General features: G+C 45.2%; 1 protein-coding gene across 5 annotated transcripts in view; it reads left to right on the forward strand.

Annotated features, from left to right (window-relative positions):
• PTGR2 (prostaglandin reductase 2) overlaps nucleotides 1-25,654 on the forward strand; it is a 471,690-nt gene extending 446,036 nt beyond the window's left edge. For all 5 annotated transcript variants that reach the window (XM_078659672.1, XM_078659674.1, XM_078659671.1 and 2 more), the window contains 2 exons: nucleotides 23,740-23,779; nucleotides 25,398-25,654. In XM_078659672.1, the coding sequence (XP_078515798.1) occupies nucleotides 23,740-23,779; nucleotides 25,398-25,462 (105 nt within the window). In that variant the 3' untranslated portion in view covers nucleotides 25,463-25,654. The remainder of the gene's footprint in view (nucleotides 1-23,739; nucleotides 23,780-25,397) is intronic.
• Nucleotides 25,655-25,979: the final 325 nt, after the last annotated feature.

Raw genomic sequence — 25,979 nt, forward strand, 5'->3', positions numbered from 1 at the left:
TTTATGAATCGGTATTTGATTCGAGAAGGCAGGCATAATTACTTCTTCGCCATGAGGGCACTCCCTGACAAACTCTGGTGGCCAGTCTTTTTCAGCTAGAAGGATGTCATAGCCCTTGGAGAGGTTATCCCAAAATAGTCCCCTTATTTTCCTAGTCTTATCTCCCTCTATACGTAATGTTATCTCGTATATCTTGTGGGGCTTGCTAACTCTGGTGTCTGCAGTTTCCACTTGAAGGTATTCATTCGTGTCCACTGTCTCCAGATGATTCATAAGGACTTTGCGAGCTATGCTCACCTCTGCTGCGCTGTCTAGCATTGTCTGAGCCCACTCTCCGTTTTTCAGTTGTGTCCTCAGTATTCTCGGCATTTTTAACTACCTTGATACTGGCTACCTTCTTTTTTGGAAATTGTAATTTCTTTTTTAGCTGAGCAGGTTCCTTGTCTTTGGACTTGGCGTGCTCTTCTGATCGTCCTCTTCTTTCCGATTTCTGCGAGGAAGTCTGAAAAGATTGAGAGGGACGTGTATCAATGTCTTGATATCTATCAGGTTTTTTAATATTATCCCTATTTCTAAGGTTATATCTATTCCCAGAGGGGTCACTCTGCGGTGACCTCTGTCTTTGGTTTGGAGATTTCTCTCTTCGCCTAGGAGACCTTCCTCTGGACTGGAATTTCTTTTCTTTAGGATTGGATTGTTTATTTCCATCCCAGTTCTTTTTTGGTGAATTATTATTATTAAAAAATATTTTTTCTGGACTTGTAGTCAGTTGCGGTTTTACTGGTATTCCACCTAGACTATCTCTGCCTAGTTCTTCATAGGATTTTTCTATGATTCTGGCAATTTCAGCTGGTTGGTCTGCTATATCTGTCTCTTTTAACGTTTGCTGCTTCACCTTTTATGTTGGCTAGTAATATAGCCGAAACCTGTTTGAAGTCTTTTAGTAATTTCATACCAAGAGTTAAAGCAGGTTCTGGACCGTATTCATCTTGAATTTGTTTTAGCACATCTGGTATTACCGAAATGGATGGAACACCGTGCGTTTTTGTGTAGATGGAAGCAAAGACTGTACCCCAAGTGTCACAGTCCTCAATGTGTGGTGCGATTCCCATTGGGAGACATATAGTCAGAATCCTGTGTTTTTCCAGCGGGGTGGTGTCAGGAAACACCGCCTCTATTTGGGTGATTTTCTGTGCCAACCAGAATGGTATTTGTTCCCGTTTAGCTGGAACTTTACCTAGGCAGGATTGGATGTTCTGTGGTGTAATTTTATTTGTGTTCCCCTGGTGAGGGGTCAGCTGTGGAAGTTTAATCGCTGGCTGAATTGTTGAAGTCCGCATTACATACTGAACTAATTGTCTATGAATTTTTAGTAGTTGTTTTAGCTGTATTAACAGTTCTGCTGCAGGCATTCTTTCGATGTCTGGATGTGGTGTGTATCCGGCTAAGACCGGCCACGTTGCTCCTGGTCTTCCTAAAGGACCGAGCCTTGTAATGTGATTGTTATGTTTTAGGGCGCCATCAAATAAGAGCAAATGCTCTTGGAATTTGAGTGGTACTTCCACCTCCTCGAAAGGAGTGTACGTTTCAGGAGGTTCCTCTACTTTGTAATAGTGGAAGTACTTTGTTACAGCATTTGCTGCTGGAAAATGTATCCATGTATAGTATACCTCTGTCTGCCGATATTCGTGTGCCTCGATTACGAATATGACTGTGCCACCTCTAGGTGTCAGTCCATTTTCTATAAGTTTTAAGGTTATAGATCTCCTTTTAATGACCGGAATGAGTGTTATATTCGGGTCTGCTGCTTGCATGGTAGCATCAGCATCTGCGAGTTCAGTTGCTAATCTAACTGCCTCTCGTTCATCATCACTCTCTGCCATTTTACAGACAGGATGGTATTATGTTTGTTTGCAGATCAGGTTTCTTTATGGAAACAGAGATTAGATGCACAATATTTTGGAACTGTTTTATCCTTCAACGTTGACTTGACCAAGAACCATACATAGGAGTTCCCTCCTGCGAGGTTTTGGAGGATATAACCTTTCACCCACTCCAGACGTCTTTGGAGTATTCGGGAAAAGGGGTCTGAGTGAGAAAGCACGACTGAGTTACTCTAAATGTCTTACGTTAGTTTTATCGCCCTTTCCAAACGCGTTGGGCGCCATGTAGTGTAGCTCCTATTTTCCCAATAGGCTCTGCGCATTGGAATAGTACCTACAGCAGTAAAGGCCTAGACCAGACGTTAACTAGGTCTACTACTGTCGATACTAGACTTAATTTTTGGGTTTGCCAGCTAAGCTCAGAGTTCGCTAGAAACTTTCTCGAATGTTCAAGGAAGGATTAACTTCCCTGATTAGACAAGAAGGGATTTAGTTTCTGACAACCATAGAACATGACAACTTTGCTCTCCCCTAATCAAGAGTCAATCTCAAGAGTCGTGTGAGCACAAGGCAATTATTTTACTCAGTCAGTACGTGCATTCTTAGTCTCATCAGAATGTAGAGAAAAGGAAGAGACGGGCGTGTTCAATAAAAAGGTGTTATTTATTGATCAGTCTCTTTTCTCGTACAAGAGAAATGGATCGATATTATTGCAATACTTATAGTTAAGTAAAGTGCATACATTAAAAGCAATAGTATAAAATAATACTGTAAAAACATTGATATGGTTTCTGAGCCATATGATGTTTAAAATGATTAAAATATATTTACATACACATATACATTTGACTAAACGTACTCAACTGGTGTTTCTAAATACGCCTACCCCGTGTACCTGACCTAAGTCTAATGCGTGGGCGGGAATAGAAAGTTACAGTTTAAGTTAAGTTTGTTTTTGCCAAGTGAATAACTAAAGAATTCTCTGTGAGGGGTTATTCAGTTCTGTACCTGGAAGTTAGGATGAATGAGGAATGGTATCTCTTTCTCTGCTCTCGATATTCCAGGCTGCCTGCGAGGGCTGCCCAGAAGCGCCGGTGCTGGGTCTCTCGGCTTGAGATAGCAGCGCGTCTCTCAGCGCGTCAGGAAGGCGGGGCTGCTGCCAGCGGGGTCTGCTTCTGCTCTCGGCTTCGGCAAGTATGGCTGCTCCGTCTTGTCACCACGCGTGTGTTTGCATAGGGCAAGGTCGGCAATATTTATACCTTAAAGGTGCCGAGATTGACGTAAGGATGGACATAGGTACGTCAATAAAGATGTCATACGACTTGCTCGTTAGCACATTCTTTTGCAAAAGTTCTCTGTGAAATCAAAACAATGGCCGCACGGATTTTCCAGGTTGTCATAGGTTTGATTTGTTATGAGAACGTCGTATGCCTTATCAGGGGCTGGAGGAATGTCGCTTGTCTAATTAGATCTCAAGCGTTATGACCTAATCAGATAACACGTTCCTGTGCCGTAGTGTGACTGCGTCAGATAACGGTATCTGCATCATGGGGGTTTTCTTGCCTCATGGGCTGACTGTTAGTTAACTTGATAGTTAGTTTTTTTTTTTTTTCTTTTTTTTTTTTTTTTAAACGTTTATTGCGCATTATCATAAACAGATACGGGCCTACAACCATCCGGCCGGCCGAGACAAATATACGAGCATTGAGACAAAATTATCGCAACTCAGTAGCACGGAGTACAATAATAACCAACGATCCAAATTACTGCAAATAAGCGGGCGCTACCGAGAAACAGGAGAAGTTAAGGTTCACTTTTTAAAGGTTACATAATTAATTGGTAGAAAAGCATACGAATCGAGAAGGATCTGAACACATCTAGGTCACCGAAGATAAGGGTGGGCAACGCGTACCCGAAGGATTCAGAGCAAGCAATGAGAACTAATCAAAATGGCGGCTAAAGAACAACACTAAAGGATAAATAGGCACCAGAAACACATAGCACGCCTAGCGTCACCCATCTAATCCCGAACGATCCCACCGACCCAGAAAAAGCGAAAAGAAAAGGGTGAGAACATAAAGAAAAATAAGGTACCATAGAAACAAAAGCGGACAAAAGAAAACCCTTCCCCCAACCCCCCACCCTACACACATGCAGAGGCTATGGTCCACCCCCCCCTAACAGCGTGCCTGTCGCCCCAAAAGAGCACCCGAAATATAGAAGAAAAATAAGAGAGAAGAAAAAGAGAAACAGTAGCGTATCAGAGGAGGGCCTAACGAACATACTCAAAACAACCAGCATACGTAAACGCGGCCGCCATCCCCGGACCCCCAACCCGACATAGAATCAAAACACAGGATCCCCGCGTGTACGATAAAGTCCCAGCAACACAAGTTCAGGAATCACAGGGAGAAACTTCGTCAACCTTGCCCCTTACGGTCCGACGTGCAAACAAGGTCCAGCTGGATAGTGGCCATCATTAATAGAGCGGAAAGACGGGATGACCATTGCAGGATAGAAGACCGTCCACCAAAGTCTGAAGAACTCGGAACCGTGCATGTCACAACATCACAGAAGGGTCCCACACTCAGCAACAACAATCCACCGGGAGAGGCCGAACAAAGAAGTGAATAGAGTCCCAGGAGAAGGCGGCGAGAGACACCATCAGACCACTGAGGCGCCGCCGGACACAGCGCCCGGATACGAACACCCAGCCAACTCGCAAGTCCCGGAACATCAAGGCTCTCCCCAAACATAGTATCCAATTCCACAACAGGAGCAGGGTCCGGTAGCTTTCGTACCTCCGTAGACGTCCGGTCAGTCAATCCATGGCAATCAGCAGCAGGATGTGGCATAGTGCTCCGCACATGAGAGCAGACGTGGTCAGCCGAGGGCACAGCAGACAAAAGGGCATCCAATCGGTCCTCCAGCTCTCGGGCAGCACATCGAAAAACATCTTGCAATTCACCCAGCGCCCCAACAATATCGCAAATCCGCAGCAGTTCCCCGGGAAAGGAGGAAGCAGCCGCACCCTGCATGCCAGCCTCACAGATATGGTGGAGATCATAAGACCGGCCGCCGACCCCCCCTGCGGACAGCCGGTCATCAGGCCGCAACTCCGTACAATAATGACAAGTCAGAGGCACAGGGGCAGCACACTCCATTCCGACACCCAAACAAGTCCAGGCAGCGACGGGGCACGCTCGCATACTCAGGAGCAACCCGGGGTCGGCAAATGCTGGAGTCGGGGAATAGACACAAGATGGCACACACCAAGGCGCTGGGCAATGAGAAAGCTGGAAAACTCTCGTACGAGCTGGGGAGAAGATACTGTGTAACACTCACAGCCGTCTTGCCCCTGAAGAATAAAGCGTTGCGGAGCAGGCGGAATATCCGCGGTGGATATTACAGAGAAACAGCACACCCCCGCCGGGCGGCTCCGATGTAGTTACGATGGCCGCTGGCGATGCAATCATGGCCGGCCGTCTCCGAGGAAGAAAGACCCGGTCGCCGCCATAGGGCCAAAGGAGGGAGCAGGGGCGCTGCTTCGCTTCCCCCACCGGGAACACATCGAAAGCACAGCGTCAGGAGCAGAAACACCTCCCGGATCCGAAAATGCGGGTATGGAGCAGGATAACTTGCAGGATGAGCCGCAACACGGGGTAAAAACGAGAGGGTCGGCGGAGCCGAGGGTTCAGGCGGCCATCATGGTTGCGGGCTAGGCTCCTCCTCTAACTTGATAGTTAGTTTAACCAGAATAGGGTCAGGAATAGGGGGACTGATTCAGAACCTATAGAAATACACGACACAACTTCTTGCTCAGAGCTGCATAGTTAGCAGCGACCATGGCGGGCAGGGAGGGCGCCAGTAGCACCCCCAAGTACGGGATCAGATCTCTAGACCACCGCATGGGAAATTGGCCTTGTAGTTCTAGCCTCGTGGCAGAGGCGAGCGAGATATCAAGGGCCGCTGACTTTCCCATGTTCATTTTAAAACCCGCCACCCCGGCGAAAGCGTCCATTTCGGCAATGCAAGCTGGGAGCGCCACCCTCGGGTTGTCAAGCATTAAGATCACGTCATCCGCATATAAACTGATGGCATGAATGTATCCCCCCATCCGGACGCCGGTCACCTCCGGGTTTCTTCGAATCCTCTGAGCAAAGGGCTCCATGTAAAGAGCGAAGAGCAGTGGGGAAAGTGGGCACCCCTGTCTGGTACCTCTTTCTATCACGAATCGGTCGGAGGTGCAGCCATTCAACCTCACTATCGCAGTAGGGGACTTATAACAATTAAATATGAAGGTGCGGAATTTCTCACCTATGCCCAGTTTGCAAAGCACTTTCTCGAGGTAAGGCCAATGCACCCGATCGAACGCCTTCTCCGCGTCAACCGAGAGCAGCATGCGCTCTCCGGGGACACGGGAGGCCTTCTCCAAAATGTGGACCACCCTCTTGGTGTTGTCCACCGTCTGTCGGCCCGGTACAAACCCGGCTTGGTCCGGGTCCACCAATCCCGGCAAGTGTGGCGCCAGGCGCGCAGCAAGAATTCCAGTGTAGAGCTTAAGGTCCACATTGAGCAACGAGATCGGCCGATAGGAGGTGCACTCCCCCGGGTCCTTCCCCGGTTTAGGGATAACCGACACCGTTGCCCGCAGGAGATCCGGAGGGATAGCCCCAGGCTCGGCAAAGGAGTTAAAGAGCCGTGTCAACAGCGGCGCCAGTTCCGGACAGAATGTCTTGTAAAAAAGTGGAGTGTAACCGTCGGGTCCCGGGGCCTTCCCATGTTTGAGTCGGGAGATGGCCGCAATCACCTCTTCCGGGCGGATGTCCCTGTCTAGGTATTCCGCCTGTTCTGGTGTGAGAGTAGGAAGGTCGACAGATGCGAGGTAAGCGGTCTCAGCCGCGGCCGAGGGGGGCTCACCCGCATACAGGTCAGCGTAATAGCGACGGAAGCCGTCTGCAATCTGGCGGTCCTCCGTGGCCAAAGCACCTCCAGGGATGGACAACTCCTTGACCCGGCGGCGCTGGTGTTGCACCCGCAGTTTATTTGCAAGTAATCGGCCGCAACGGTCACCTCCGGTGTAGTACGCATGCTTTAGGCGCAGCGCCGCATATTCCGCTCTATCCATGTCCAGCGCGGAAAGGAGCTTCCGGGCCGCTTTGAGCTGTCTCCATACTCTGGGGGCCCCTGTCCTCTGGTGCATCTGTTCCAGTTCCCTCACAGTAGAAGTAAGTTCGTCTCTTTTCCGCTGTCTGTCTCTGTTCTCCGCTGAGGAGATGGAGATAAACTCACCCCGGAGCACCGCCTTCAGGGCTGCCCACTGCGTCGCCCGGGTGGTATCCTCGTTCTCATTATGTTCTCGAAACTCTGTGATCGCCGCGCGTATTTGTTTCAGGACCATTTGTCTATGTAACAGGGTATCCCGGAGGCGCCAGACCCCGCGCGACGGAGACACCGGCGGCAACTGGAAGGATCCTGACACCGGGGCGTGATCAGACAGCGCGAGGACCCCTATATCGGAAGCAGTCGCCAAGTCGGCCATCGGTCCCGTGACCAAGAGATAATCCAGTCTCGCGTATGTCTTGTGTGCGTGGGAGTAATAGGAATAAGCCCGTGTAGTGGGATGTAGGCGTCTCCAGAGATCAAGCATGTCAAGATCCCCCAAGTGGGAATTACTCAACTGTGAGAATTCCCCTGTGTGTGGGTGGCGCTGCGCGGACCTATCTAAGGACGAGTTAAAGACCATATTCAGGTCGCCTCCAATGACCATGTGTCTGTCTGGGGTAGTCGCGATGTCTGCTAGAGCAGTTTGTAAAAACACATCCTGGTGATCGTTAGTGCTGTATATGGAACCCACCGTGAACAGAAATCCCCCTAACTTAACCCTGTACGCCAGGAGCCTGCCTTTCTGCTCCGCGACCTTGTGTAACACTTCCCCTCTAAACGTCTTAGACACTAAGATAGCAACCCCTGCCGTTTTGGTAGTCCCTGAGGAAAAAAGCTGTACTGGGAATTTCGGAGACCGCATCCTAGGGCAGTCTCGGGCGGGTAGATGAGTTTCCTGTAAGAGGCAGATGTCTGCCTGGGTGCTCTCGAGGAGGGACAGTATCGCCCTGCGCTTGACCGGGTTATTTAACCCCTTCACGTTAAGGGTAACAATCCTAAGAGCCATGGACAATCATTGGAAGAAGGGGCGCTAAACAGACTTGTAGCAATAGGAAACCTAGTACAAGGTGGCAATGCAGATCTGAATAGCTATCATAACACTCAGTGCTCCGCATCCGTGGAGTGAGGACAAGGCAACAGCAGCAGCAAGGAACAGTAACAACAACCTCATGTGAGTACCGTACCCCTCCCTGAACAGCTCTCAACCCGCCCCAAAAAACTGACATGAGAACGAAGCAAGCGCGGCAATAAGCAATTGCAGCACAGAAGAAACCCCACGCCCTCCCCTCCCCAACTTCCCAAACATTCCCCGAACTTCCCAACTCCCCATGTCCCCACTCCTTCCCCAGTGCCCCCCCTCGGCCCCCCGTTCCCCCCGCCACCCCATCCTCAACCATTCAACAAGCACCATTGTCCCAGTCTGGTCCCTAACGGACAAGTCCGTGGAGAAGTATTCGAGTGGACGTCCAGCCACCATCTCTGCCCTCCCGGAACCCCCCCTCTCCCCCAGAACCCTCAAACCTGCTGTGTTGATGATGCCAAAACGATCTCCCCCCGGAGGTTGCTCAGGCCGTCAAGGCCACGTCACCAGACGCCGTGTCTCTGGACACCTCCCGTATGGCGCTGTCCATTTCAGCCCGTATCGTGGGAGAATCCGGTCGCGGAGGCGGGATTGTGGGTCGTCGCCGTCGCACTGTCTGCCATCCCCCTCTGGATGCACGGCGTCGAGGCGTAGGAACGTCGTCATCTGTCGCGGTGATACCTAACACTCCACATGTGTCTTGGAGGGACCGCAGCTGATGTAGCGTACCGTTCCAGCGAAAAAGTAAGCCTGAAGGGATGGCCCCACGAGTACTGTGTGTCATGCTCCCGTAGAAAATCCGTGGCAATCTTGAAGGACTTGCGTTTCTGCAGTGTGATCGTGGATAAGTCCTGAAATAAAGCTATTTGATGTCCTCGGAAGCTCACCGGGTGCTTCTGTCGCGCCTCCCTCAGGATTCGTTCCTTCAGAGGAAAATCTGGTAGGAAGGCAAAGATGTCCGGTGGTGGCGCCGAAGCCCGGCGCGGAAGGCCCACCCTATGCGCCCTGTCGATTCTTATCGGGAAGTCTCCGGGCTCGCCCAATATGTCGCGGAACAGGTCCCTCAAGTAGGCAGTTGTGTCTTCCCCTTCTTCGTTAGACGGAACGCCCCGGACTCTGATGTTGTTGCGCCTGGACCTATTCTCGAGATCTTCGGCGTGGGCCTGGAGGTCAATCTGTTGGTCCCGGAGCCTCAATACCTCCTGCTGCAGGTGCGCTATCTCTTCGTCCCGGGATTGGGTGGCGTCCTCCATGGTGGAGACACGTTCTCCAAGCGAGTCGACTTCTCTCCGTACCTCCCGGACCTCGCCAGCCACCTCCTGCTTTAGCGTCTGAAAGTCCTCCCTGAGGGTGCCAAACAGCGACTCCAAAAAGGATCTAGTAACCGGAGGTTCACCGCCCTCCGCTCCCCGAGAGCTAGTTGGAGGGCTCGAGGCTGGCTGGGTCCTGTCTTGTCTCTGAGTGTTTCTGCCCAGCATTTCGGGCAAGGTGCGCTCACCTTTCTTGCCCCCTCTGTTTCCGGCCATCGCGAAGGCAGGGGCGCGTCGTCGGGCGAGGGAGGGTCGCCGGCACGGCGATGGGTCTGCGTCCCCTCCTCAATGCGACTTCTCTGCAGGTCGGAGCAGCTGGGTCCCGGGACCCCACAGCGGTGGTCCAGGTAGGCGCGCAGCAGTCGGCACACAGCCGTAGGGCCACCGGCGGGGCACCGACCAGTGTTCAGCAGCGACAAACGCGGAGTGCTCACCTCGCCCTCAGGATCCGACCTGCACGTCGGTTCTGGGCTGATGCCCGGGAGACCGCTCCTCCGCCAGGCACAGAGTGGGCACCACTGCCCCACAAGGGGAGGTGGTACAGGCTGGGCCCCCCTCGGGCTGGATCACGCCTGAGCAGTTAGCCGATCAAATGCCCGATGGGTCCTGGGATGTATTTCGGGTCCGACTGACCCTTCAGAAACGTGGTTCCTCTGTCCAAGCCTGGTGTCTCCGGGGGATAGGCCGGGGGGGTCGAGCTCCTCCTCCCCGGCTCGGCGCGGTCGCCTCTCAGGGCCGATACCTGGATCCCCTCCGCTGCATGCGGGGCCCGCCGGGTACTCCTCTCCCGCCCTCCGGGGCGCCACTCGGCCCACCTCTCAGTCGGGGCTTCAGGAAGGGGCCCGCCGACCGCCCCGGAAAGCCAGGCCCTCCGGCCCTCCAAATCCCCGGCGTTGCGTAGCAGGTCTACGCCGGCTCCACCCCTCGCCGCCTCGGAAGGTGTGACGTCGTCGCGTCCGGCACCTCCGCCTCTAAGAGGACGCCTGTAGACCGGGAGGGTATAACCTGCCTCCTCCGGTCCTCGCTAGGGCGCTGGGAAGCTCCACGGCACCGTGGCCTGGCGGGGCGATCGCGGCCTCCGACTCGTGCGTGCGCGCTCGATCCTCGGTCCCCGCTTGCTCCAGGGGCCGGTGTGTCGAGGCGCCGCGCTGTGTTTGCGGTGCTACCGAAGGCTCTGTGCTGCTTCCACCGAGCTCGCAGCCGTGCCGGCCTTCCCCTCCACTGAATCCGGGGGAGATCAACGGCTCAGAACGGCTCAGGGGCTCCGGGGTCTCAGGAGCTCACGGCAAGGGCGTCTTGTCTGCCCGCCATCTTGGCCACGCCCCTCGGTAGGAGATTTTAATCATAAACTTAACCCTAAGCGGCAGGATCTCATGTATCAGGATATTTTAGAATCTTATGACATATTACAAGCAAAGTTTCCCGAATGTCTGTGTTCGACGAATGATGTAAGCTTGGGGAACTACTTAGCGAATAAAAGTTTTTTTTGTCTGAACGGTAGGTTTCCACAAAATCGCCCGGCAAAGAAAACTTTTAAACAAGGTACACAAAATTGTCCCATAGATTATGTTTTTATTACAGCATGGAAATTTAACAAAATAATGGGCTTTACGGTTAACCACATAGAAAATAGTGACCATAATATCCTAGAATTGGAACTGGTACACTCCCATCAGATAGTTGCTGAAAAAGTAATTATTCCACAGATGGACTATCCCAGGCGCATCACAACACGGTTAACCGAAGAATATATAGAGAAACTAACCAGGCTCCAACATAACATCGTCTTAGGATGTGCAGCTGGTCTGGATCTGGCCTGGTACATTGAAAAGATAAACCAAGTGGTACAAAGTATCAAGGTCGAATTTAGAACAGACGTAAGGATTACCAAGAGTATACAAACCACACAGGTTAGGAAGGGAAGTTGGTTCAATGTAGCCTGTTTAAATAAGAAAAGAGAACTAAGGCGAGAACAGCGCAGTTTGCGTAAAAAATTTGATAAACCTAGAGCTGAATATCTTGTAAAATTAAAGAAAGAATATACTATGCTTCTTTATAGTACAAGAAGAGCCCATAAGAACAACTGCTGGGGGAAACTGCTGGAGGCAATAGAATCCAAGAATATACGATTATTCTGGAACTTCGTCCGTTCAGTAACTGAAGCCTCAGCTGCTTCAATGATTTGTGTGGTAGCTGAGGGTGCCTGGGAGGATTATTTGAAAGAACTATACCCTCCGGGGAGAGAAACCGAAGAGGAAGTACAAGGGGACTGGAGAGGTCTAGTAGATGACCTAAAACCAGACTTCTCAGAAGAAAACGTACTTAACACAATAAAAACCCTAAATTTAACAAGAGCCGCACGACCAGATAACCTGCCTGCCCTGATAATTAAGTCACGGACATCTTGGTGGGCTAAATTCTTCTCCCAAATGTTCTTAGTAATCCTAGAATCAGGGATACTTCCAAGCAATTGGAAGGGTGCGATAATTCGACCAATCCACAAAAAAGGGGACATCAATGCACCAAGGAACTATAGACTTATCAACCTACTTGATATTGGTGAAAAAATATTTGCTAAAATAATATTAGGTAGGTTAAAGACTTGGGCAGAAGAGAGAGCAATTATTCCAGTAGAACAAGGCGGGTTCAAAGAAGGCCATTCTACAATAGACCACTGCTTTGCCCTATGGGCTTTGGCCCGGAAATCAATAGAACAAAATGGGAAGTTGCATTGCTGCTTCGTTGATTTTCGGGCCGCGTTTGACTCTGTGGACCGTAATAAACTCTGGGAGGATCTGTCAGGATATGGAATTCCGGATGGCTTATTGATGATCTTGAGAGATCTTCACAGAGGGAACTGGGCCCAGGTTATTCGCATGGGTCACTAACTCATAAGATATTGGTAGGGAATGGCCTTAGACAGGGGTGCGTTTTGGCACCCCTGTTATTTTCAATCTTTCTGGCAGATCTCCCTGCGACACTTGAAGTAGAAAGAAGCGCAAGCCCTAGAATGAGCGGGCATAAAGTGCCTTGTCTTCTATATGCTGATGACTTAGTCATCTTGGACCAAACAGAATTAGGACTTCAAAGGAAACTAAATGTTTTTAAAAGCTATTGTGATAGGAAAATTCTGACTGTAAATATGGAAAAAACTAAGGTTTTATGTTTTGGAAGGAGTAAGAAGAACTTTAACTGGTTTTTGGGTAATGACAAACTAGAGGCAGTCAAGGAATATAGATATCTAGGCCTCTGGTTTGATAGTGCGCTAAAATGGCGCACTCATTTAGAGGCTAAAAGAGCCAAAGCATTTTCATCCACATGTGGGTTGAAAAGGTTTAACAAAGAATATGATGACATGACTCATAAACCAATGTTAAAGGCTTTTGGAGCAATGATCCCCCCCCCAAGTATTGTATGGGGCTGAAGTGTTATACTTGAGCGGTAAACATGAGTGGGACCAGGAAGAGGGAATTTGTTTTTTAATTCTATTGTCCTTACCGAACTGCACTATGGTTCAAGCAATAAGAATGGAGCTAGGGCTAACCTCATGGACTGTACAATCCCAAATGGCCCTGGTAAGATTCTGGAAGCGACAAGACCCAGGAGTGACACTAAAGGTCTCACAATGGTGTAGAGATGAGATCCAAATAAGTAACCTTGTCTGGGCAAAGGATGTGAGTAAAACTCTCCAGAATGTAACAGGGCGACTTAATGTGAAATTCTCCCAGGACGCCTTGATAACCGATTTTACTAAGAAAACTCTTAGGGAACAAGGCCAGTCACTCTCCAAGGCGCAGGACCTAGTTTATATGTCAGAGAAAAAATCAGTCCAGTGGTTAAAAAAGTCATGGGTTAATGATGGCTGGTTCCCGTATTTGGACATACTGCCCAACCAAGTTCTGAGATATGAAATTTTTAGAACTCGGGTTGGGGTTAACCCTTGGAAGATTGATGGAAAATTAAAGTCTGCTCTGATTGGCCCAGAAGGTAACTGTAACTGTGGGCGTGGCCTAAGCCAGGATATGCTGCATATTTTACTTGATTGCTTATTTGTACATGATATAAGGAAATTGTTTTTACGTCCTATATTCCTATCACATAAGATAACCTCACGTGCCCAGGCCGGTGATGCACCGTTACATCGCAACTTTTACAACGGGAGTCTATTACAACGGAACTTTTACAACGCAGGATCCATTACATCGGATGCCATTACAACGCATGGCATTACATAGCAGATGCTATTACAACGCATGGCATTACATCGTAAGTATAGGTAAGTATTTAATTTTTATTTAATAAATTTAATTAATATTAATTATAATTAAAGGGTTTGGGTTTTGGGGTACAGGGGTGTTTTTAGGTTTCAGGGCAGGGTTTGGGTTTTGGGGTACAGGGGTGTTTTTAGGTTTTAGGGTAGGGTTTGGGTTTTGGGGTAAAGGGGTGTTTTTAGGTTTTAGGGCAGCGTTTGGGTTTTGGGGTACAGGGGTGTTTTTAGGTTTCAGGGCAGGGTTTGGGTTTTGGGGTACAGGGGTGTTTTTAGGTTTTAGGGTAGGGTTTGGGTTTTGGGGTAAAGGGGTGTTTTTAGGTTTTAGGGCAGGGTTTGGGTTTTGGGGTACAGGGGTGTTTTTAGGTTTCAGGGCAGGGTTTGGGTTTTGGGGTACAGGGGTGTTTTTAGGTTTCAAGGCAGGGTTTGGGTTTTGGGGTACAGGGGTGTTTTTAGGTTTCAGGGCAGGGTTTGGGTTTTGGGGTACAGGGGTGTTTTTAGGTTTCAGGGCAGGGTTTGGGTTTTGGGGTACAGGGGTGTTTTTAGGTTTCAGGGCAGGGTTTGGGTTTTGGGGTACAGGGGTGTTTTTAGGTTTCAGGGCAGGGTTTGGGTTTTGGGGTACAGGGGTGTTTTTAGGTTTCAGGGCAGGGTTTGGGTTTTGGGGTACAGGGGTATTTTTAGGTTTTAGGGTTGGGTTTGGGTTTTGGGGTACAGGGGTGTTTTAGGGTTCAGGGTTGGGTTTGTGCTTAGGGCTAATTAAATTATATTTACCATTTATAAATTAATTAAAATATATTTATTAAATTAAATTAATTATATTATATTAATTACATTTTTTAATTAAATTAATTAAATTAAATACATTATTTTAATTAATTTAATTTAATTACAATTTTAAAAATATTTAAATTAAATTAATTTCATTATATTAATTAATTAAAATTAATTACAATTTTTATTAAAATTAAATTAAATAAATAGATTTAAATCTATTAAATTAAATTAATTACTATTTTAAAATGTATTTTAATTAAATTAATTAAATTAAATTAATTAAATTAACTTAATTACATTTTTTTTAAAAAGGTATACTTACCTATACTTACGATGTAATGCCATGCGTTGTAATAGCATCTGCTATGTAATGCCATGCGTTGTAATGGCATCCGATGTAATGGATCCTGCGTTGTAAAAATTCCGATGTAACGGAATGCGTTGTAAAAAACCGCGTTGTAGTGACACCAATCCGCCCAGGCCATCTGCCTACTTACCGATATGCCCACGTTAGAAATTGCAATTCGATTGGGTCAATTTTTGAAGGGTTTAAAAGAATTTGGAAGGGAGACTCTTTGAAGGAGGGGCACTGATTTATTAAGTCATTTTAAAGTTTTATAAATGTAAATTTTCAATGTTATCCTTTTAGCGATTATGAGATTTCTGTAAAAATAGGGTGCATTGTATGTTGCATCTCTGAGGGCACCACCCTCTTTTAACTTTCCAATAACATGCATTGAATTTTATCTATTTAAGATGTTGTAGAATTTTATCTGTTCGTACTCCTTTTGATCCTGATCGTGTATGTTTTGTACTGTTTAAAAGACCAAGGTCTAAATAAACAAGTTTTCTCTCTCTCTCAATCAGTGAAGGACAAAGTCAGGTAATGCATGTACATTGACTAGACAACCATGTGCATGGTTTTGCTGTGACAGTCTTCCACTAACAAGAGAATTGTGGATAATGTAAGGGGCAACCACAGAGAAAGACTACATTAGGTGAATCTCTGCTACAGTTGAACAACGCCACTAGATGCTATTCTTATTTCAAACAAGGATGATTTGCTACAACAACAACAACAACAATGGTGTCAGTCATCAGCGCAGCTGCCTTCATTCCAGAGTGCTCCTTTCTGCCTCTGGGAAAAAGGCGTTCTTGCTCTATGTGAATTCTGGACTTGGTTTCATTCACACACAACAAGTAGAAGTTTTGGCAGATTGGAAGGCCAAGACCTGTGTTCATTCAGGTAGGATGTTTCTAGCACCATTTCCATTGACTGCTTGATAGATTTGTTAGTCGAAATTCAGGCCAAAGTAGTGCCATCCTGAGCACTGAGCTCTGGTCCATCAGCTTACATATAGAGGCTGCAAGCACAATGGACACCTATTCTGACACATCTGCATGTAAAGATATGAACATGTTTGAACACTATATCAAGAACCCCTGCCCCTGCCCCAGTCCCTGGTGTGGCCCTCCTACCCTATGTATCATGGCAAACCTACCCTGTACCGCAGACACCAGTACAAGTAAGCATGAGAAACACCAAATAATTCCTTTAGCCCCTTCTGACAAAGTATCCAATAATATTCAACAGCCCATGGATTTCTGCCTCAATGAAATTACACTTCTTTTCTACACCAGCGACCTTTCTAACAGCTGCAACCAAGGAGGCTTTCTTACTATTTTATTTGGTAGGATGTTCTGCGTCTTTGTCCATCCAATTATAGACCTGTATATTTCTACATACGTTTTAAAACAGGGTTTCTGAGAACGTTTGATTGAAGAGGTATAACAGTCAGTAGATAATTAACTACTTAAAACACATACTAAAAAGGGGAGAAAATAGACAATCAAATAACCTCTGCAGTTATTGTGGCAAGGAAAGATACTTTATTAGGGAGTGTCTGAAAAAGCCCAATATCTCTTGGAAGGAAAACATGACTACCCACAAGTACGTAAGAGTCCAGCTACCACGTATTAAAGGAGAAAACGTCCTGCCAGACCTAATTGTTGCCAGCACCCTGCTGGTGTCTAGAGGCCATTTACTCTCTGTAATTCCCCTCACCCTTGCTAAAAATGTATGTGGAAGTGGTTGTGTTTCTGGATTCTGCGTCATGAGGAATGTTTCGATCTCAACTACAGAGCACTGGTGGACATAGTCACCATCCTGAAGGAAATAATTGAACCAGTTTGGGTGGTTGATGGTAAAAATCTTTCTTCATGGCCCATAATCAATAGTAAGGTGAAAGTAACATTTTCTGGTTGGAATAGCCTTACTGCAATGCTCAATTATGGTCTTAGCTTGTCCTATGCAATTGTATTTCATTCTAAATGAACACTGTTTTCATACTCTTACCAGCATAACAAGACCTATCCAGCCTCAAACTAGTTTTCAAGCCTGTGATCAGTAGGAACATTTTGTGAAATCAAGAGAAAAGGTTTTGCCCAAAACATGCATAGATCTTTCTGTTCTCTTTGATTAAGAACAGGTGAATACTCTTCATTGACAATTTGACCGTAAAAGATTCCTCTATTCTATGCAGCACAATGTACCCCATTATGAAAAGCAAAACTCACCATCTAAAGAAATGTTTTGAGATGAACTCAGTGAATGACTTATGTCAAACTAAGTCTCTGGCAGATTCACCACTGTTCTTCATTTCTGGAAAAATAGGAAGTTATCAACATGTGTTGACTACTGGATTATCAGTAAAATTACCAGTAAGAACTGGCACCCTTTGCCACTTATTCAGGTTAAATGTCATTGTATTGGTATGAGTTTTTAATAGCGGTCAATGGGAAAATACTTTCAGGATAACATTTTTCAGAAGAGACTATTATGACATGCTATTTAGTCATTACAATGCCCCTAGCAATATTGTGTTTTTTGTGAATGAGGTCTTACAGAATTTATCGCGTAGATGTCCCTTTTCACATATAAATACACCATAAAAGTGTGTACCCTGCACACACATTTATAACCAGTGCTTACATGGAGCAGGTGGTTTCCGGAGCTCTGCACCAGCACTTAATTGTAAACACCGGCACTTATGACAGTCTTTCGTATGGTGGCTATGTTTGTCTAATTTAGATATGAGCACAACAACTGCTGTTTATTAATTCAATATACATTAAGCATGTCTAATACGTGCAGTCCAAGCTATTTTTATAGCTTTGAGGGCCTAGAATTATTTAATATGTTACTCTTGTGGGAGTGTGATGGTTAGTTGTGTTAGTACTGTCATTGACAGCGCTGGGAGGGGCAATGGGTGGTTGCAAGCTGCAGTGGCCAACTACCGAGGGCCCTGGCACTTATGTTTTTGTTTTGTTTTTTTACTACAAATGATGCACTGCTTATAACATATGCATATGTGCCACTTCCATGCTACCACTCTGAAATTCCTTGGTTTCATCCTTCCTGCAAACAAAAATAGCATTCATGCCAAGTTGAATTGGCAAGGTACAAAATACTGAACACAAGAGAAGCTTTTAACAGGTTGTGGAGCAATTAAGCTTTCATTATGCAAAATGCACCTGTTCTCCTGACTGTGATCCGCTCTTCGCTATTTAGACCGATAGATCCAACAAGAGAGTAAAGAGTATGCTGGGTTTTCATAAAAAGGGAATAGAGCTTTTGGTGGCCTGCATTAGGGCCAAGATGTGCTGGCATTGGGGGTGATGTGCCATTGTCTGTACGTTAAAGCTTTCCCAGCTGTATGTGTATAGGACCTATATTACAAGTATGAGGCACTATGAACCCCTCAAGTGGCTGATGGCAACGAAGGCCAACGATCCACAGCTTATATAGTGTCAATCTTCTTGCGGGGGTGGACCATGAAAAACACAGCAGAAACATTACACAAGAACGCTGACTGAGATTCCAGTAGGTTTTCCATTGGGGTCAAAATGAGTTTAAAGCAATTCTTCTTGATAGTAGTAGGCTTTAGATTCTGGTCAAGGAAGGGCATGTCATAGGGACAAATGTATTTGGATGGTGGAGAAAGCAGTGCATCTCTGCCCCTTTTCATGTCTGCCTGGTCTACCCTGTCTTTTCCACCAATGAACTAGACACATCTACAAGTCCACAGAAAGGGCCCTTTTTTTGCTGAAATTTGACCCCCAAGCCCTAAATTCTGGTGGACAAATGACTCTCCTTGCAAGGTATACCACTGCCCATAGTGGAGAATGGCCTCTGTTATCTAATCATAGGCGTTCAAGGTACCATTTGCCTTTCTCTGAAGGTTCTCAACCGAAGAGAATATCTGCATCCAGCTTGGATGTTATTGACACCAGCATCTTTTTTTAGTTATCCTGAAAGATGGAAATTGTGTGTTTCTAATAAGTAGCACATTCTCTTTTCCTAGCTGCTCTAGGTATTTATTCTGGGCAAAATAAATGTACACCACTACACACATATGGAGAGAAACCTTGCTGGCTACTCGGCAACCTAAATAAAAATAAGCATTTGTGAAGCAATAGGTCTCGCATTTACGAGAGTTTGAGCTATTGGCATTGTAAATTACAATAGCTTAAAGTTTTGCAAATGCAAGATCTATTGCATTGCAAATACTTTATTTTTTAAAAGCGCCCCATGCCGCCCTTTCACGTTAATGGCGGCTGCCCCCATTTCTTTAGACGAGCCGCGTCTTGGGGTGACTGGGTTCACTTGTCTTCAGTAGCCCTTCATCTTCTGCAGTGGTGATGCTTGTGGAAAGGTCTCCTGATAGGAGTTTCATTTAATCTTTGACCTCTTATTAGACATTAGTGAAAGATTCCTCTGCAGAGTGGGACCTCCCGTATTCCTTTCCTCTCTCCCCTGAATTTCTCTCCCCCTGCCTGCTTTGTTTATCCTTAGGCCTATGATATGCTTTTGTAACTCATGTAACTACGCTCTTGTAACTGTGTAACTAAGTTCTGAAACAATATTCTTCCTCATATAAAGCGCTCTAATACCTCCGGGTCCAGCCAGCACTATATAAAACTTTTCAAATAAATAAATAATGCTCAAATGAGCAATCTCTTGAGGTATTTCAGTCTCTAAAGAACAGGGCCGTCATGTCAATATATTGCCATTGTAAACAGTTCACCCTGTTCTGAAAACTTTCTTGCCAAAGATAAAGATTGGTTCTCCTCCCCTGCAGATGAACAAGTCAACCCAACCACATACTGTTTAAAAACACAGACAGTGACAAAGTCGGGAATGCTTCCCCAGGAAACTCAAACTACTTGGCACTGGGCACTGGCAAATGGCGTACTACAGCAGTTTGAGATACAAAATTGAAAGGCAAAGTAATTGAGACGTCACTTTGTTGTGTCTTAAACGATGAAGTGCTCACAGTCAGACTACATGAGACAAGAATTGACCTGACCGCTAGTATCACACAGAGAGTATGCTCATTTACAAAATTACGGACAAGAATTAAGCTTTCCATAGCTTATCCTATTTATCTGCATGTGGGAGGATGTTTTTGCAGAAGGAACCACTTAATTTGGTGCCGCCTGACTGCATCCTGGTCTGTTTTATTTTTTACAGCTACAGCATTTAGGGCCGTAAGGATACTCTTTCCCAACATAAAGATCCACCCACCTGATTTAAATGCGGGTGGACCTTTGGTTTAACCATGGAGGAAGACCCTCCAATGGTCCCAACGGAGTATGGGCCTTCAGAGGTTGACCTCTGTATCCGCCCACCAGCAAAACCCATTTGGTAAAGGCAGTGAAATCTGTATAAAACCCTGTTTGCCATGGTAGATGACTCCAGTGGCGGGGGGGGGGGGCATTGTTTTTTTTTTCTTTTCAAAAACAACATCCTGTTATGGGGTTGGGTTCATGTTTGACAGAGCGATACAGCAAAGTTACAATCCATTGGCAGGAACCGCCTTGACAGTGGTTCCTGTCAATGCTAGAAATGTTCATCAGCCTGACGGACACTTCTAAATTTGGCTGTTGAGATCTTCACCAAGGTGACTGAGTAGAATACTTTGTCGCTCTGGCAGAGAACGATCGACCTGACCGTCAAAAATTAAATCAGGCCCTTAGTTTTTACAAACAAGATGTATTTATGAGCATGCCCTACTCCCAGGCCACCGATGATATTCATTGCCCAGGATTGGCCTCACCAGTGGTGGTATCCATGCCTTCTCCAGATGTCCCTTCTGACACACAAGACACTTTCTTTCAGAATGCATGGTAGAATCCTCCATTCCAGCCTTTAATTATTGAACTTGACTGACTGGCTCCTGAGTTCTTGCAGTAAGACACTTGAAGTTGCCAGATGACTGTATGGCAATTCTAACAGAGGAGAAACATCCTTCCACAACATCGTTATATGCATTCAAATGGTAGAGGTTTCCAAACGTGGTGTATCAACAATCAGGCAGACCCATGGATATACTAAGATGAGACATTATTACCGTAATCTTATTTATGGGGAAAGTCTAGTTTAGGGTTGTGATTGATTAGAGCTGTTCAGATTAGAGCTCTCCAACAAGTAGCTCGGGAGCTACTATTAATTCTCTAGTGGCAGCGCTTTTTAAATCAGAGGGTTGAGAATCGAGGAGCCTTTGTCATAAGGGAGAGGAGTTGGCTTATTGGCTAGGGCGCTCGACCTCGGACCTGGGGATCTGGGTTCGAGTCTCGGTAACGACGCCAAAAACCTCCTGTGATTCTGGGCAAATCACTTCATCTCCCCGTGCCTAAAATGAATGTGTGTCCGTCCTCATGTAAAGTAACTGGTGCTATGTAAAGCGCTCTGATACCTGATTCGGTTCGGGTCTAGTTCGCGCTATATAAAACTCTGCAAAAAAAAAAAGAGAAAAAAAAGGCCAGAGAAGAAACCTGAAATTATTTTAAGAGCTTAAGTAAATAAGGTTTGACATGAAGTCTGCATCTAAGGAAAGTAAAGGAGAATATTGCCACTTTTATCAAAAGGCAGGTTTATATACACTGTAAGGCTTTTAATAACGTTTGCTCCAATGAATATATTGTACTATGCCTTACACAGAAAACAATGTGCATTAAGTATAAACAGCACCTGTGCAGCAAAAGGAAGTGGGCTTCAATTTGTATACAATTGTAGTTCAGTCCTATCCTGGAACATTAGGGACACAAACCATTACAATTTATAAATGATAAAAGAGCAGAAGAGACCATTGAATAAACTGGATTTAATACAATTAATAGGCAGTGAAGGACACATTTGATGTATGCAGATTACAGATTGAGAGGGGGTGGACAAGTTGGTGACAGGCTCTGCAAAACACAAGCATCAACAATATGCAAACTATAAACACACGTAGGAAGATTGCCTCACTCTTGTCAAATTAAGGGAACTACTTCATTTAAACCATAATAAAGACGTTGTATTTGAAACTTTCAAGTATTAGCTAATATACAGAATTATTACCTGCAGAATCTGCACCTACATCGGCTGCCTGTGAGTATCTCCTCTATGTGTAGCCCAGCCTAGTTAATTAAAAGTTTGATCGATTAATTAAGGTATGGTTCCACAATTGAAAAGGATGTATTTAAAAATAAAATGTGTGTATTTTCAGAACTAATAAGCTGATGTTTGCCAAAAGATATATTTAAGGCCGACTTATTTAATTGGTAATTCATACTGTGTTGGAGAGTCTTACTTCTGATGTTCTTTCTTAGGTGCCAGAGGGCATTGCATGCATGACTGTTTTGATGCATAGCGGCATTACAAATTAAAATTGCTAAAACATTTTCTTTTTACTTTCACATTATTGCTGATGACCTTGCCTGATGCACTGAGGTGGTCACTGTTGGTAATCCTGCGATTACCATTAATTGAATCTTGTCTGAAGTGGTCGCAGTTATAATACTGATAATTTGTGTTAGTAGCTCAGGATGCATTTTATTGAACATAAGTAGCTTTTATTGTAGAAAATGTTTGCAATCCCTGGATTAGAGTGTATTCGCAGGCATCTATCTTCACTGTCCAGTGATTAAGAATTTCCTGGAGGGTTCTAAGAAGGTGTTTCTCCACATTAGAAGGCCTCTCTAGGTATTGTGATACTCTCTAAATTGATGGGTTCTCTCTTATAATCTGTGTGAATGGCTGATTTACAACATCCTTTCTGGGACGTTGCCTTTTTGGGGCTATTAGGCTGTGTGTACTGATGGACCATACATGGTTGTCATTTATAACAAAGTGTCATTAAGAACTCATCCTTCTGTCAAAAGTGGTATCTGATTTTCATTTTAATCAAACTATTTTTTTGCCTACTCTTTTTCAATCTATTGTACCCAGTAGAGAGACTGCTTCTTAGTCTCAATATGAAAAGGGCATTATGTAATTATTTGGATAAGGCAAAAGAGATATGCAGGGTCAAACTGCAGCTTTTTATTAATTATGGTGCAGTTTGGACAGGTACAGCTTCTTCTAAACACACCATAGCCATTTGGATAGTTTCTTGCGTTATTATCTATAATGAGAAAGCTACTGGGCATTTACCTGGCAAGCCTGTGGCCCATTCCAGAAGTGAGATGAGGGCTACTACTTCTTGTATAAGAAATGTACCTGTTAATGACATTTGTAAGGCTGGTTCTTGCCAGTTAGAACATACATTTGCTAAATAATAATGTCTTGACTCTAACTCCAGGATAGTCACTTTGGTGGGACAAGCAGCTATTTTTAACGTATTTGCTTCAGTAGTTGAAATCTGTGGCACTGATCATACTTTTTGGAATGGAGAAGCTTGGGTCTCCAGTCAACCTTGCGAAGAAGGAAATTTTACTTACTTGTAATCATAGTTCTTCACTCTGGGTATCCCTTCTGAATTCGTAAAAGCCCCACCCACCTCTCTGCTTTCAAGGCCACAGATTTTGAACAATTCAAGGGATGTAAATGCCTTCTTTTTGCTTCTATAAAAAACAGACTGCCTTACTGTCATCCTGCTGTGCATGATGGCATAGTGCATCTTCTTCTGAAGCACTAGGGTCAGATTTTCACTATGTGAACTAGATTATCTAATGCTGGAAATACAGTTCAAGTGCAACCAAACTGTATACTAGCTACAGTCTCTAAGCATGGCAGCGCCACGAATTAGTACAAAGTGGCACAACAGCAATTGCCTATTCATTTACTTTGGGGAGGGGGGGGGTAAATGCATTCAAAAAGATCTTTAATAAATGCAAATCACTTCTCTTCTTCATCACTAAAGTAAGAGGTACATTAGCACAGTGATCCTCTGCTCGCATGCTAAATAATCAAATGCTTTATTGCTTTGCCAGGTACGAGAGACGATGGTTAAAGGTCTAGAAAACACTGCAGGTAAGAGCTACTACTTGTGTTTTTTCTGTTATAAGTTGGTACAATTACATTTGAGAAGCTTTGGGGCACTCCTGGCGCACTTGAGAATGTTGTTACTTGTTTGCTTTTGCATTACCCTTTGTGATTGTTGGTAGCTGAAAAAATCATTAAAAGTACCTCCATATGAAATCGTTTAATTAGTTCATTTATATGCCTTTATTTATTTACTTCACTGCAAAGGGTAAGGGTGCTTAAAATACAAGAGGTGAAAAGTTTTAAAAATAATCCTGTCCTTAAATAATTCGTAAAAATAGGGAGGGAAATATGCAGTTGGGATACGCGATGAAAGGGGGTGCTGGGGAGAATGCCGTGCCACGAGAATGTAACCATTAAATGTCCCGATCATGAGTGGAGGTGGTCCAGGGTGCTCCAGTTAGTCTTTCGGGAATCTGTGGAAGAGTAAAGTGTAATAGATCCACTCACGTATTCAGATCAAGAGGCAGAAACTCCAGCTCGAGACTGCTTAGTCCATGGTTGACTACTGATTCCCCACACAGTTGTATGTGCCATCAATCCTTGCAACTGCCACCATGGACTCCAGGAGAACTTTAGCCGTTATTTTGGCTAGAATATCCTAAGAGTGATATTTTGCACGTGCATGGCTGAAGTTGCTGACCCAACCATTTACCAGAGGGGAGCGCAAGGGGTGGAAGTTTGATTGTCATCTGTTTTCGAAGACACATCGCTTTGGGAGTGGAGGGAAGAGGAGGCACAGATGGGTGGTGTTTCAATACCACATGCTTTGGATCGCAGACTCCCCTATTGTTCAGCTCGTTACGTAGTATTATTAATAATTTCTGACTGTATCTTTGCAGTTCTAAATATAACACATGAATTTCCAGCTTGTGTTTTTGTACACCATGCAGTGTTGGGTTCGGAATGTAATAAGATCACATCCGAAAAGTGCTTTCGATCCTCAGCATGGAACAGATTGCTCAAGCACATGTCCTTGAAACCCACAATGCACTATGGCACAGGTGCCACCTCAGATTGTCTGCATGTTTTTTCTCCATCGAGAATGTGTCTGAGTTCACAGTGTAGATACATCATTTGACTGCCTGGGAGGGCGCATGTGAATCTGCTACACACCCAGCTACAACCCATGTGTTGCAAGTAGGCAGCATGTTTTGTTTGCAGCAGGTGATGATGTAGAACAAGTGCATTGACTGGGAAGTAGTGGAAGTTCCCTAGAAAGCAGTAACTTGCAAGAAGTGGAGGTCATGGTATGAAAAAGTGCTTTTAGTACTGTCTGCCCAACATACACTTCTTTTCATGCTTGTATATCGACTTGGTAGGGTGTACTTAATTGTGAAGTGATGACTATGTGGCTGTTTTACAAATACTGCCTAAGAAGGCTATAGAGTACCTTAAAGATGCTATGGAGTATGTGTTTATCTTTACGCAAACAAAGCTGAATACCTTTAACAATTCTTCCTAAAACCTTAGCAAACGTTGGTTAGTCTTTTTAGTTGTGCTTGTACATGCAACGTTGTATAGGTTCTTTTCTCACATCACGTGAATGCACAGTGTTTGTTGTCTTGTATTCGTGTGTAATAATTATCTTGTTTTCCTTTTTCAGATGCTTTTATATCGATGATGAAGGGTGGCAACATCGGGAAACAGATTGTGCAAGTTTCTGGATAGAGCACTGTCATTTTTTTGTGAGAAAAATAAAGCAAATACCTCTTTTTGAACATTCAGAAACATGGAGTCCCCTGCACCACATTTGGAAACTCAAAAACATTGCTCTCCGTTGAAGGGCCTAGAAGTCACAGTTGCATTTCTGTATTGGTGTCCTTAACGCATTGCAACTTCAGTAAAGTTGAATGTAAAATGTTTGTGGCTTTATAATTTACATCTGCATCTTAGGAGAAGAATGAGATGACATTGGTTTCCTGCAAGCAGTTTATGGGTTAATTTTTAAGGATGGTGGTTTATGTTTACGAATCTGTTAGGAAGCCAGTGTGCATCCTAAACAAGATGCTGAATCTATGTCACAAGACAAAATACCCTTCATCATCAAAGTGTTGTTTAGCATAGCAGTACAATTGAAATCCGCAATACATAAAACTCCAAGGTATGATTGTAAAGGTCAAAAATGCGGTAAAACTCATTAAGGCGAAGAGTCTTCCATAATAAATATTCAGTACAAATGTGCGCA

Source organism: Lissotriton helveticus, chromosome 9 (genome assembly GCF_964261635.1).
Source record: "Lissotriton helveticus chromosome 9, aLisHel1.1, whole genome shotgun sequence".
Taxonomy (NCBI): Eukaryota; Metazoa; Chordata; class Amphibia; order Caudata; family Salamandridae; genus Lissotriton; species Lissotriton helveticus.